General features: G+C 35.9%; 1 protein-coding gene across 1 annotated transcript; it reads left to right on the top strand.

Moving 5' to 3' along the window:
• Positions 1–461: 461 nt before the first annotated feature.
• SREK1IP1 (SREK1-interacting protein 1) lies at positions 462–4449 on the top strand (the record flags this gene model as incomplete). Its single annotated transcript, XM_009575013.1, has 3 exons — positions 462–602; positions 2685–2763; positions 4260–4449. Coding segments are annotated over 3 exons (410 nt in total), but the record flags the coding sequence as incomplete, so codon positions are not given.
• Between the last annotated feature and the right edge of the window lie 10234 nt (positions 4450–14683).

The raw sequence follows: 14683 nt of genomic DNA, 5'->3' as shown, positions 1-14683 counted from the left end.
CAACCTCAATGATTCTATTCTATGATTCTGTGATGTACTAGTTGCTAAAGATTATGTCTCATAAGTGAATAGGATTTTCTGTTTCACGAAAACAATATTGCAGAAGAGCAATATAACACACTTGCTGTAGTTTTTTAAATACTTCATTTCATGCTTTTAGGTAATTTCTCCAGGAAGGATCTGAGATCATTAAAAAAATAGAAAATAAAGGTTGGACAAAATCTTTAAATTAACAGAAATAAGGCAGAGGTCATAAAGCATTATTAAATGCAAAACATTGCACAACCTGTCAAAATTCTTTCAGGCTTTTTTAAAGTAAGCCTTCTCCCTCCTTGTTTACAGGTTGCAGCCTAGCCTTTTTTCACTTCTCAAAACTGAATAGTACTAAAATGGATGTTCTTTAGTTTCTGGTATTTTTTGGTACGTTGTAATTTTTCTTTCTGAATATTTGTTTTGTTCAGCTGGTCATCTGACATTTGAATGCCGAAACTTTCTCCGAGTAGATCCTCAGAGAGATATTGTTTTAGATGTTAGCAGCACTAGCAGTGAAGACAGTGAGGAAGAAGAACTACAGAGATTGCAAGCCATGCGTGAAAAAAAAAGTAAGGTGGTGTTTGTTTTTTTTTTCTTAAAGAGTAAATTGGATAATCGTCTTCTGAAGTACTGGAACTCTCATTTTTTCCTTTTTGATAACTACTATTAGTTCTTTTAGCCTGTGCTTTAGAAGTAGGTCTTTTACTTCATATGTTCAGATTTCAGAGATTTGATACACCTATATCTTTTTTTATTATTATTAACTCCTGTCTTAGGAAATTAATAATGTATCCATTTGGAACATCTCAAAAAGGGCTCCTAAATACAAAAGCTTATAAGACTGTTGCTAAGAAGCTGCTTAGGAGAAAATGGCATGGATATTCTGTATTAATCTTTTGATTATGGCATGTAGTTTAAACATCTTAAAGTTGATAGTAACTCTTAAAGCTAATGGCAAATATGACAGCTGAATTTCCAGTTTCTAAGTAGTGATTTGACTGAAACAGCTAATGAACTGAATTTCAACATTCGTATTTGGAAATGTACCGTTCTCTGTTTGGAAGGTCTAAGCATCAACTGTTTGTCAGAGAGAGAATAGATGGGTTATTTAGCAGATACTTGAGTTCATTTGAGTTTGGACTCCAAAGAGGCTGTTCCCCTAAGTAAGAAGGGGACATTGTTCCACCATCGCGTGTTTTAAATGAATGAATGTTCTTCCCCTTTGTCCCTTGAAACATCATGTTTTGTTCTGTTGCTCTCATATTCCAGACTGGACATTCAGTTCCTACTAACGATGCTATTTTGGAAGGAGAAGGGATAGATAGAACCCTGTAATTTGCTGGAACACTTCAAATGAAATGGATAGTCTGCTTGTCAGGACTGCTGAATTGGTACTGCAACAGTCCTTTCTTGGAACAAGTCTCTTTGGAAGAGTTTGTTGCCACTTACTATGTATTTTGAATGTAAGGGGTTTTTTTGGCACTAAACTGATTGAAGGTGGATATCTGCAAGAGGAACAGCTGTTTACTTGGTCTTGTAATATCCGTATGTTCTTTCTCAAACTGTAGCTGCTATGTGTACTGTAAGGAGCTATGTATCTTTAACTGTCAATAATCTGGGCAGGATTTTGCCATTTTCAAGTGGCCTCATCTTCTCAAGATTTTTGCACTGTTTGCACTTAGATTTTTGCTCCATTTTCTTAAAAAAAATACTGAGTGCTTGTTCACACATTCTTGTTCATGGTTTTTAATTGGTCCAAAAGTAATTTTCTTTTTTTAATTCATATTGAATTGTCTCAAATTTTGCTCCAGAACATGCAGACCAGTAATTTCTATTCGTGGTAGCAAATGAGTAACTGCAGTAGCATGCAGACTCTATGGAAAGTTATTTGTATGATAGAAATAAGATGAAATACTCAAAATTAGCTATCTGTTTTAAGGCTAAATTGTAAAGACAGTATTTTCCTGTTAGCTGACATTGTAATGTGTGTTTATGTAATGGATTTGCATTTCGGAGAATTCAGAAATACTTTTTGAACTGGTATAGAAAAGTGTGATAAAAATATTGCTTGTAAGTGAAATGTGAAGATACTATGCAATACTATACAGTGTTAGGGCAGGAAGCAAACATGAGTAGATGAGGGGTGACTCTTCTGCCAATTTTTGTAGACAGTATATTGACAGTTAACTCAAATTTATCTTAGTTATGGCATAGCTATTTGTGAAGGGTGAAATGAGGATGTGTGAAAGTAATTCAAGTAAGCCTACGGGAATATTCTTTTTTTCATACGTTCTAGTTAAATGACCTGTTTTCGGACTTGGGCAAGTCTTTTAAAATACAGAAGAATGGATATGAAAACCTAAAGCTGATGTAAACATATAGGAAAAGTCACAACTTTTTGCTACGTTTTATGGCCCTTCCTTCATTCTTAGTGCTTAGATCAAAGTCATTAGAATGTAAGTTATATAAAAAGTTCTGCTACTCCACAAAATATTTCTGAAATTACTATACTAGACCAAAATTTGGGGGAAGGAAAAGAAAAACTTTTAACAAGAATTTTGTAGTAACTTTACATTGCTATTGAAGCCACTCTTCTAATGCTGCTCTTAATTCAGACAAGCTTTTTGTAAACTGTAACTTTTTATCCATAGATTTAAATGAGGAGGAAGAAAAAAAGAAACAAAAAAGAAAAAGCAAAGAAAAAGCAAAATTGAAGAGACCAAGGAAAAGGTAACTATCACACACGTATTTTAATTTCAAAACAGACCTTTAGAAATATTTCTGATGTTTGGGTTGTTTCTTAGAAAACATTGCTTCTTTTGACGCAGCTTTATTCGCAAGTACATCTTCGGTTTGAAAAGCTTCCTGTTTTCCAGTGAGAACTTGTTGTTCTTTGAGTAATGTGAAAGCCACAGGCTTTGTGCTGTTGAGTTAGGACCATGGAAGTCTAGAAAGCTCTAGCAAGCTGGAGGTCCGCAGGTCTTAGAAAGCAATGCTCTCTCTGACTATCCAACACTAGACAAGATGTGGTGGGAAAAGACCAAGGAGTCAAGGGGATTATGGAGTTGGTCCCCAGCTTAGCTTGCATGAAGAAGCCTCCCTGCAGTTCAGAGACCCTAAGATTCCCTGCGTGCACACATGCATGTGCAGACACATACACACGTGCGCGCATACACACACACTCTGAGTAACATGTACCTATCAAAAGGAAAACTTCTGTAGTTTTACTGAGCATGTGTTGAGTTTTGATGTTCCTGTTATTGTAGAAGCCTAAAAGAAGTGTTACTCCAGTCTCAAAGGAAAATGTCGTAATACTCAACTTTATTGTGAATCTGAGTTTTGGCCTGCTGACGGATTTTTTTTTTTTTTTTTTTTTTAGATGAGACTATAGACTGGTTAGTCATTAGGACTGTTGAGACAATATCCCAGGAACTGCACTGAGAGCTAGGAAATGTATAATGTATTTGGAGGCCACAGTAAGATGTTTTTCAGAAATAAAGAAACAGGATTTAACACTGGTTGTATTGGCATTTTTCCCCTTCCTTGTTTACATAGTGTAGCTCTAACTTACGCTTATGAAGACAGTAGAAAAGAGTCAGTCTGCTGGCTACAGTCTTTACATGTAGATAATTAATAGTTAATCATGTAAACAATAGCACAAAACTGACCTCTTGAGTATAATAATTGTGATTTTCCTGTTATTGTCATCTTAATTCTTCTATGTATGTAATCACTTATCACTGCTGGTTAGAGACCAATATTACCAGCTGCAAGAGCATCCAAATTTGTCATACATTTGTTTCTCTTAGATTTTTGCATGAGAGAAATATAAGATTTGTCTGAAGACATTACTGTAGCATTGTTATTAGTCATGTGGTATTTTAAAAGCTGGAAGCTCTATCTTACTGTCATACTTCCAGTTTTCTGTCGGTCTGTACTCTTAGTCTTTTTCTTATTGAAGGTTGAAAAACACGCAACTTGCCTATTCCAGTGTTAATTGATCTCTGTAATAAACATACTGCTTTTCTGGCACAATAGTCTAATTAGAAAAGTCGTTCAGTTGAACATGCAGACTGGGATATCATAAGCTTTCCAGCTTGTATGAATTCTACACCAAATTCTATTTGTGACTTTATTTAAATACTGAAATTAAAAACCCCACATTATTCTTGTTGCATTTTTCTTCTTTAATTACGTATCAACCTGTATATATTTTTTTTTACTAGATCTTCCTCATCAAGTGCAGCTGAAGAGGATGGGCCAAAGTCAAAAAAACAAAAATCGCACAAAAAAGAAAGGGAAAAGGTAAAAAAGAATAAGTCTAAGAAAGGAAAACATCATAAAAAGGAGAAAAAGAAGAGACGAAAGGAAAAAAGTTCATCTTCTGATAGTTCAGACAGTTCTAGTAGTGACTGAAGTGCTGGCCTATTTTTGCATTCACTTCTGCAGAGAAGATGATCTTCCTTTCAAATCAAATTTATTTATGCTTTGGAATGCTGTTGTTTTAAAATGAGAGATATATATATTTTTAAGAAATCTACTTACAAATATCAGCGCTTCAAATTATTAAATGGACCATTTGGGAAAAAATCTGCTCTTCTATTTCAAGTTTATTAGTACTAAATCATGCAAGTTTAACTAGTTCTTCACTCATATTCTTAGTTCAGTTGTGATTAGTTGTGTTTGGAATCCTTTACACTAGGATATGGTAAACTTCAGTTTGCAAGTCTTCGTGTAGAAAGATTTGGACTTAAATATGCTTAATGTCAGAATGGCTAAATTTGGAAATTCAAGTGAGATTTTCTATTCTGTTATCCTTTAAATAAATGTATGTTTTGCATAACTGTTTCTACTTACATATATTAATCAGTAAGTGCAAATATGAAACAGTGTTCGGGTCCAGAGAAAGGAAAGAATGGGCAATGAGAAGCTAAAAGAGATTGCTCCTTCAAAATTACCTTCTAAAGTTGATTGCGTCATAGACTGTGAAACACAATTACACGTTCTTTTAGCAGGATCACTGTGAGCAAGCTAAAAACAAACAAAAGCAAACAAAAGCTATTTAGTTTTTGAAGTCCATCCTTTCTGTCTAGGTTTTGTTCTTTTACAATTACGGTCATTTCATCTTTTATGTAGATATAAAGTGCCACTTCCTAACACTAGATGACTGTCCAGTGAGATTGTTTACAAAGCTCTAAGAACCATGTTAATACAGTATGTGGTGATTAATGCCTACACGAACCAAAACAGGAAATTCAAAGACTGACAATTGACAAGAATTGTGAAGCTGCTATTCATTCTAATAAAACTCCCATTGAAAAGTTAAAAAACAAACAAACAAACAAACCTCTTGTGGAATGTAAGCAATCTATCATGTTGAAGTCAGTAGCAAAATTTACTATTTGCTATCGGGAGCAATGTTAAGCATGTCAAAATTTTATAACTGGATTCTGGGGTATCCAGTTCATAACTTGTACTGTGGTAGGGTACAGGTTCAAGACAGACTGACATTTTTGAGTTGAGCAGATTTTAGGTGTATAATCCTACCCCAGACATGCTTAAACCTCAAAGTGCCTACATTTTCAGCTTCTTGAAAATGCTCTTCATGCCTGTGGTTTAGGTTTTTTTTTTGCTTAGACACAGAACTGCTTCCACCTGAGCAGCTTGGCATACAGCTGCAGTGTAAGTCTCATGGGAGTCAAAATATGAGAAAGAGCAACACCTAAGCTGTCTTAACAATAATATCCATTGTCTATGTTTTCTACAGTGGGTTAGAGCATTGAGTCAGTACAAAATGTTTTATGTTATTTTAATGGTTACTGCATTTGGCCTGAAAGAGAGATACCTAGATCTAACTCTGTCTTTCAAACTTTTATGTCTCAGACCAGTGCCCTTATTATGGGGCAACTCATGCTGTAGATGCTGTACTAGGGAACATTAGAGACCAAAATACTCATGGAAGTCACAGAGCAAAGAGAAATAATCTGTAGCCTTCTATGTAGATCTCTCAGTAGAGGATGGCAAGAGTCCTTGCATCTGCTCTTTTTCTTACTGGCTTTGGTCCAATCTAATTTGTCATGTCATATATCATGATTTCTGGGATGGGATTGGATAATATAACTCAAAAGAGGCTGGACTTCTTAATTAACTGATACCTGTGCATGGTATAAGGAACATTTCTTTCATAAGTACTAATTTAACAGATTCTGCCACCCTGTTCATTCTAGTCTCTTTAGTGTTGCTGTGGCTGTTACAGCTTATTTTTGACTGGGTTAATTCTCTAAGCCAGTCATTCTGTAGAGAGCAACAGGGGAGTTGTGGGCTACTTAAGCCAATACTGTTGCCAAAAGAAATATTTAATCAAGCCACAGCTTAAGACACAACGCATTGCGATTTTTTTCCCCTAAAATGTTCCTTACTTAACGAGATTGGAAGGGTTATTGGAGTTAGGGGAATTCAGAACTCGTATGTAATTCTCCCATAATCTTTCCATCCTCTCCTGATGATCCCATGATGCCAACTCTGGGGAATGAGAGTTTGTACCTTATGTGTTTCTTGATTTTTTGAAAGCTTCATCTGAAGACAAGGAACTGAAGCGAACTTTTACTGAGCTTTCTATACCAGAATGGCTGAAGAGTTTATTAAACAACCCTTATTAAAGTTAGTATATCTCTATGCATAAGTAAAATTTATCCATCAAACTATATTTAATGACAAATTAGAGAATGGATAGAGGCTTAAAGTTCAGAAAAGCAACCAGTATATATTTTAGTAGTGTTCCTTACACTTTTGTGTAGTTTCAAATAGCCATCTTAGATTCTAGTTCTAATTGTTGAAATCAAAAGATTACCTTTCTAAATATTAGTGCAATTACCTTCCATGTAGCATGACAGCAGCTGTTTATGGTAGTAGCAATGGTATTTTGTACAAGAGTGTAAGGCATGAATTTCAATGTTCAAGTTTTGCCACTTGTTACTAGCGTACATAGATTTTCATATTGGAAAAAGGCTTTTCTAACTTCAACAATTTAAATATCACTATTCTCTCAATTCATGCATTTATGTAATAGATAGACTATCATGTATCAGCTTATTTTTCATGCCATATTCCCATTTTATTTACAAAGATGTACATTGAAGTCAATAGATTTTGCCACAGAAGTGCTCAAGATTTCAGATATATTAACTGATACATCAAGGAGATGCTGCAATGAACAGTTCTCTGCCAAGTTAATATTTGCTAATCTTTAAAAGTGATATAAAAATAAATATTACTGGTTTTCTTATTTGATTTAGCCATAATTTTAGTGATTCTGATGTGTTGTAACGAATGTTATTGTTTCACTTGAATCTTAGCTTGAACCAAAATGCCTGCTCTGGTTCCCAAAAAAGAAGTAATATTCAGCAGGTTTAGGTATCAAAACAAGACTTCTAATATTAAAACTCAGTTATTTCTTCATTCCTATCAATTGTTATTAGCTTCAGTTTTCATGAATCACACTTTCAAGGGCAATGCCTGACATAACTGCTGCTGTTGTACAGGCCCCAGATACTGATTGTATGCCTGCTACTCAACAAGCACCAAAGATCTTGCAATATGAAGGTGATGCCAGCACAAACAAGGACTGTCATTCCCTGTCAACTTATCTCATTTACAGAATAAAATGCCTACTTTCAGAAAGCAAGACAAAAATAATGCATGTGAGTAGTATATGGGGTAGGATGAAGAAAAGAAATGAAGCCAAGGGCAAGCCAAATGGGTAGAATAATGAAGAGTCAAGAACCTCCATATGCCTTACAAGAAGTTCTGAAATGGAAATCAGCCCCTATCAATAGGCACCAGGAAACAAAGTAGATACCTGGTGTTTCCTTCAGTCTTCTTTCCCACACAGCGGAAGAAAAACATGCACATCTGCAATCCACCTACTAGCTGGGAACAGACTGTGCTATAAAATGCACCAAAGGCTGGAATCACTGAATCAAATCTGAATTAAGCTATTGTTTTACAAATAGCTAAAGGAAGTAACACATTCACAGCACAAAAATTACAGCTTCACCATTCTCTGCAGCATGTGAAACACCATGGAAAACCCTTTAGTCTCTTTCATGATGTAGATACTTTTTTATGTACCTAGAGTAATGGAAAGTTATTTTCAGCACAATCAAATAAGTTTGAATAATATGTTTTAACTTAATTTGAATACATATCAGATTGTCAGAGGGGTTGGACAACAATGCAATAATCTTCTTCTCTTTAGACTTTGCTAAAGTTACACTTCCACGCTTAGTAGTTTTCATGATCTTTAGAGGCATTTTATCAATACGAACATACTTGCTCTCTTCTTCATCGCTTAAACTTCTGAAGTATTTTAGTTGCTACTAGCATCAGTTTGCAGTGCAAGAAAAATCATCGATCGTTTAACAATTTAATACTAGTTTTCTGTTTTACCATTACATGCTCCTTTACCATCAAAATTTGTATGAATATTACACCATCACTCATTGAGTTTACATTTTTTAGATTATGGCATTCTGTAGTGCCAGCTTGTGTTGTTTCGAGGAGTTTTTCATGAGTATTTTCTGCAGGTTAGTCAGCCACTTATTTTGTTGTATGCTGAGCTCTTCAGTGGTCTACGTTGGTTCCTGTGCAGTCTGCAAGGGAGCATAAATGACGGACAAGCAAAAGTGTTAGCCACAGGTATCCAAGAGGTGGAACTAAAACTGAAAGAAAAATAAATTGTGAGTGATACAGTATTATTACACAGCTCTACAACTGAAGGGTTTTGTCTTCTTTTTTCTTTCAGCAATAAATCATAGTGAAGAATCATAATATAGCTAAGAATAGCAACAAGGGAATTATTCCTAGAAAAAATTCCAGTGTCTATCTATGAACTTGAAACAAACTGAGTAACCTTACAGGTTTGATCTTTAAGGAGATCAGAGCTGCTGAGATAATCAATGCATATTGAACTCTGTATTTACTCAGTGCTTTTATAGACAACAACAAAGCAAGTTGTAGTTGCAAGTCACTCCAGGGAGATTCATGAGTAATGAATCTGACATTGTGCTTGTTGTCTGTTTCATACAATAATCAGTCCCAGGAACTTCTGAGCTGCGTTTTCAGAGGCTCATCTTTTGCAGTTTCTCATGTCTTCTCTTCCCAGTCAAAAAAAGGGTGCAATCTGTATGTAAGCAGAACAGAATGTCATATATCACAAACCTTTTAACTCAACTGATTATTCAGTAGTGCCCTGCAGTCTCCACAGTAGAGCCAGCAATGAAGCTGTTTGTTAGAAAGTAGTTCTGACACTGCCATGTCTTGGGGACTCACCTATCTTAACTTGTCAAAATTACTGTACATCAGAGACTCTTTTAGGCAAAAGACACACTTGGTGCCTCTTACCACAATTCCTCTGCCTCAAGGCAGTAGTACCTGAGAAGGGCATTAATGGAGATTCTAAGCTGCAAATCACAATAAATAAGAACAAGGGTGGCTAGAAAAATGTGCCAAAAATACTTCTATAATAAAAATGCCAGAACACTGAAACTGTTCACAAGGAATTCTAGCATAACAATCATGAAGATGAATTTAGGGGATAAAGAAGAATACGAGATGAGGTGGTGGCAGAACAAAATAAGCAATTGCAGAAGAGGTATAAGAATGAAGAAACCAAAGGGATTAGAGAAATGCAAGTACGAGGATGGAAGAGATACAAGCAGTCTAAACCAGTGATTATCCAGTACAGGAAAATCCTTTCCTATCAAGAATATGATATATTTTTATGTTAAAAAAATTGATAAATGATTTGAGAAAGAAGATCAAAGGGAAATGTTTGTCTAGAAATGCAAATATTCTCCTAAAATGTTGTTGTTTAAATAACAGCCATAAACGAGAAAAGTCTGTAATAGAAACAGGCTATTTAGTAGAGTTCATTTAAACTCTAGCATAGTATTCAAAATGTGACCAACTATTGTTTAGTTTTCTGTGTAAGCTAAAATACTTGTCCCACTGAGAAAGTGTATAGTGAAGAATGATTAATCTGTATTTATCTGTACTGTACATAAATATTCCTGAGACTTTAACTTAGTGTAATATTTATAAAATATCCTGGCAGAATTTTGATCATCAGAGAATTTCAACAAAGAATTAAGTTGAGCTGTAAGAAACACACTGTATAATAACAGTATATGAATATTGCCTTAGCATCCTTTCGTCCCAGTGCATTTCAAAGCTTAGTTAGTAGTTATAAGCCACCTTTACGGATCTTCTATTCCAAACTGCCGCGACAATAGTATGCAGTGATATTCTGAAGATACAGTTCGGAAATTACAATGTTTATCTATATAGAACTCCTACACTTAATTAAAAATACCAAAACTATAGCTTATTGTGGGGACAACTCCACTACAGTAATTTAAAACTGAAGACAGATGGTCCTAAGACAATGCAAACGAGAACAGCTGATCAACTTCAGCAACCAATTTTTTATATGTACATCTAATTCAAAATATTTGATCATAGATTATTTAGTATCCAGCCTAGATCTGAGGAGAAGGGAGTGTCAAGACTGTGTTAAATATAACGGAAATACTAGTTTAAGCTATGCTCCATGCTTGTAGTGTTTATTTTAAATTCCTACGGATTACTTGTTTTCCTCTATTTTAAGTCATTTGTCCTCTTACAGGAAGTTCAGCAAAGTCCATAAAAACCAGCTGTTTCTTCAGCAAAACCAAGTGTGAACAACTTTTCAGACTTGCGAAGTTAATGGAAATTATTTTGGTGGTAGAAGCAACTAATGTTTTAAATTAACAAAATTTTGGTGCTCTAGTTTGCAGGAAAATTTAAAGTCAGTTCACAAAGAGACAGTTATGCCTTAACTGATCCTGGACTGTATGCATTCCAAAGGACAACACCAAGGAATATTTTGCAGCTGTTACATCCTTCCTGTTTCTCTCTCTTTACTTTATCACTCTTTTCACTCTTATCTATCTTTTCTTCCATTTGCAGGGCAAGCATCTATTCCAAAACAGTTGACCTGTATTAGTCTGAAAAGTGTGTTTTCTGTGATTTGGGGGTTAATTCTACTTGTTAAGAAAAAAGATTAAGCTCAAAATTAATTATTTGATCAAAATATTTTTTTTAATTTTACATTAACAAACATTAATTTAATTCTGAAATATTCAGAAAAAAAAAGGAGTCAGCAATACAACAACAACCCCCCCCAAATTTGTGAAAAGTAGTGCAGTAAGACAAAGTTTTCCTTTTCCATATATGTAAGAAATGTGGGTATATGGGACTCCATGGTATATGAAATTCACTGCACACGCTTCAGTTTTCCACATGATGTTTAGAAAAGAATGGGTTAAACTCTTGACTTGGACTTATGCAAGGAGTCTGGGGATATTTATGCTTGTAAACCACTGTTTTTTACAAACTTTCAAGAATTAAATGAGGTAACCATTACAGGGAAAATAATCTATTTTTGAAGACAACAGGAAGCATCCAATACTGGACACTAATAATGAGCTGTCTCAAACAGGCTTCAGATAATGTGTAACAGAAACCTTTTAAAACAAAATGTAAGAAATTCAGATGCTGGTAGGGGTTTCACAGATCTCAGAAGTATCTGGGCATTTATCTTAAAAACTTTCTTAATACGACACTTACCCCAAGAATTTTATTTCTGTGTTTAGATAACCAGTATGTGGTGGTTTGCTATAGAAAGGATAACTTGCCAAACAATTACTACAGGATGCTTAAGTTTCCCTTTGAGGTTCTTCCTCAATTCGGATCAGCTGTCTAGTGAGGTATTGAAATTAAAGAAGTTCCTGTGGTATTAAGCCCAACTTCAGAATAAAAGAAGTAGGGAAGATAAGGAGGATGAAGTTTTCTTTATAAGAGACTAGGTTGCTTGTGCCAGGAGCTACGAATGCAAGGTTCTGGAAGAAGGATCAAAGATTGGGATCTAACAAAAAAAGTCTTTTTGTGAATTTGTACCATGAGAACTTGAATATTTCTTTCAAACGAGAAGCAGCAGACTCTTAATCCTTTGAAAGATACCATTTTTTTAGATATATAACCTTGACTGCCTTAAGGAAATATCTTCTGTAACATTTAAATTCTACAAATTTGCTTTGCCAAACCTTTCCAAATCTCTGAAGTGTTCTGAATCTTAAATAATGCCCTCTAGAACATCTGCCAGGTCTGTTCCACGTGCAATTGCTGTTTCTGCTGTTACTGTATCTTCTCCTGACTGAAAGAGATTAATGGTTTGAATCTGGAAAAAGGTGGCCAAAGAGTGTTGCTCTTGGGATCAGCAACTTTCTCTCCCCCTCTCCCTGCCCTGCCCCAGCTTCAGAAGCTTTATTATTTTTCTTTCTAAGTTGCAGCACAGGAAAGATTAAAAAGCCTCTTTTCAATGCTGACAATACAAATTATTTCTTTAAATTTTCCCAGATGTCTACAAAATAATTTTCCAAGCTAATGCAGACAATACAGGAGCTAATTAAATTAAAGGAAGAAAAAGCAGAGAGGAATAAATATGTTTATCTTCTGTTGTGAAATGAGTATATGTGTAGATTACTTTTCATTTGATGGCAAAAATGAATAAGCTATTCCTAATATGAGTAAAAAAAAAATCACACACTTCATATTATTAAATTAAAGGCTGTTTTTACTCTTTTCTGGATGCCTCAAACAGATCTTTCGTATTCCTAAACAAAGCCTTCATTTACTAAGTTTTTTCCCCCTCTTAAATTTGGTAAGTGCATTGTATTGTTTCAGTAAACTGTTACTGAAGGAACTGAAAACCAGAAGAAAATTGGTATTTATTCAGTCTTTGAGGAGGAAGGCATTTTCACTCTAAAGATACTGCTATAGGAATGTTTACAGGAAACTAGAAAAACTTGACTTTTCAATTAGCAAAATGCAAGTTGATAAGGGTATAGTCCTCCCTAAATACTAGGGGATAAGATGTCAATAACAGCAAAGAAAGCACTTAAAAGATAAGTATACAAGCAAATTGTTATTAGTTGTCCATGAGTAGATTTAGGCTGGAAATTAGCAGAAACTTTCTACACATCAAAGAACCACAATCCCAGAAGAGCAAGAAAGACAACTTCTGAAATAGGGAGCTTGGTACATAAAATGGCTGAAATGAAGATGTGGTTGCATGAGACAGCAACAGACCAGACAAATAGAACCAGGTGCTCTTTTCAACTCCAGAATTCCTGTTATTACTGGTACTTAAATATGTTTAAAAGGAATGGAAGGGATATAAATATCACACCAAGAAAATTTACAGGTAATAGGAAATAAGGTGAAGTCTGAAGTACTAGTGAGGAGGAGACCGATAGTTCAAAGCTAGACAAGTTCAGACAGAAAAATGAAAAATGTCTCAGACTGGCAACATGAGGCTAGATCTGGACAGATGATGCATACGCTGGAGCAGGTTAAGTTGAAAAAAACACATTAGAAGGTACAACCACCAACTAAGGAGTAAAGGTATACCTCTTACTTGAGACATGACTGAGGCAATAATTGAGATTTTAAAAATACTACAAGGAAATAGAATTCCAGGAAAAAGATTTCTAGATTTAATATAAATGATTCAGCTGTGGAACAGTTTAAAGTCCGTGTTTCAACCTTTGCCACACGGTGATCCCTAGAAAATGTCTTCTGTCCACCTGCATTTAGCCTGGCTCAGCTCTTTTTGAAGCAGGAAAGGAAAGTTCTGCAGGTAAAGGGTAAGTTTTGCTGCCTGTCAGTCAGTGCCTTCAAGGTCCTGGAACTTAAACAGGACCCCAAGCCTCCCAAAATAATGCTACAAATCTCTACAGTGATTGAAGCAACTCAGGACTGAGTGGGAGTAGAAACAAGTATCTCCTTCTCTTGCCTCTTGTCCATGAAGCTGGACAATAGGTAGAATACCTCTTGCATAGATAATAAGGAGTCTCACCTTTACACTGACATAAGACCAGTAGGCGCTTTAAAAAGAGACATCAGTGCATCACTGTGCATTTACTCCTGAAATGGGATGAAAGGTGGTTATTGTATTTTCCTCATTTTCTGACACAGATTTTCTAAGTTGAACATCAAATCAAGAAAAAAGTATAATTTAGAATTGTAATTTTAAACTTTCCTTACGATGGCACGATGTACTGGTTTTGGCTGGGATGGAGCTGATTTTCTCCATAGCAGCTCATATGGTGCCATGTTTCAGACTCGTGACCACAGCAGTCTCTTCTGATGCCCAACGTGGGGTTTAAAGGGTTCGAGATAACAACGGATGTGATTGGATACTTAGCAAATATCACACCTGGCTCTGGGTGAACGACACCAGTGTTTTTAAATGTAAACACAAAAAGCCCGCATAGGGGTAAGGCAGTAACCGCTGAACCCCGAAGAGCCGCATGTGAAGCACTTCAGGGAAGAGGCCCGTTCCCGGCGGGGCGGCAGGCAGCACTGTGGTTCTGCCTGCAGAGGAGCGCTGGGGTAAGTCAGGGAAGTAATCCCTGCACAGGGGCAGCTGCTGAAAGGCCCGGCACTGCAGACGGGCAGACAAGACCTGGAACGACGGAGGGCACGACCCGCAGGCTGAACACCGGCCGCACGCCAAGCGCCCGCTCCCACGCCCTCTCCGGCCTGCGGT

This window comes from Fulmarus glacialis, unplaced genomic scaffold, assembly GCF_000690835.1.
Source record: "Fulmarus glacialis isolate BGI_N327 unplaced genomic scaffold, ASM69083v1 Scaffold47123, whole genome shotgun sequence".
NCBI lineage: Eukaryota > Metazoa > Chordata > Aves > Procellariiformes > Procellariidae > Fulmarus > Fulmarus glacialis.
The sequence above is the reverse complement of the archived record's forward strand: the minus strand, read 5'-3'. Positions and strand labels throughout refer to the sequence as shown.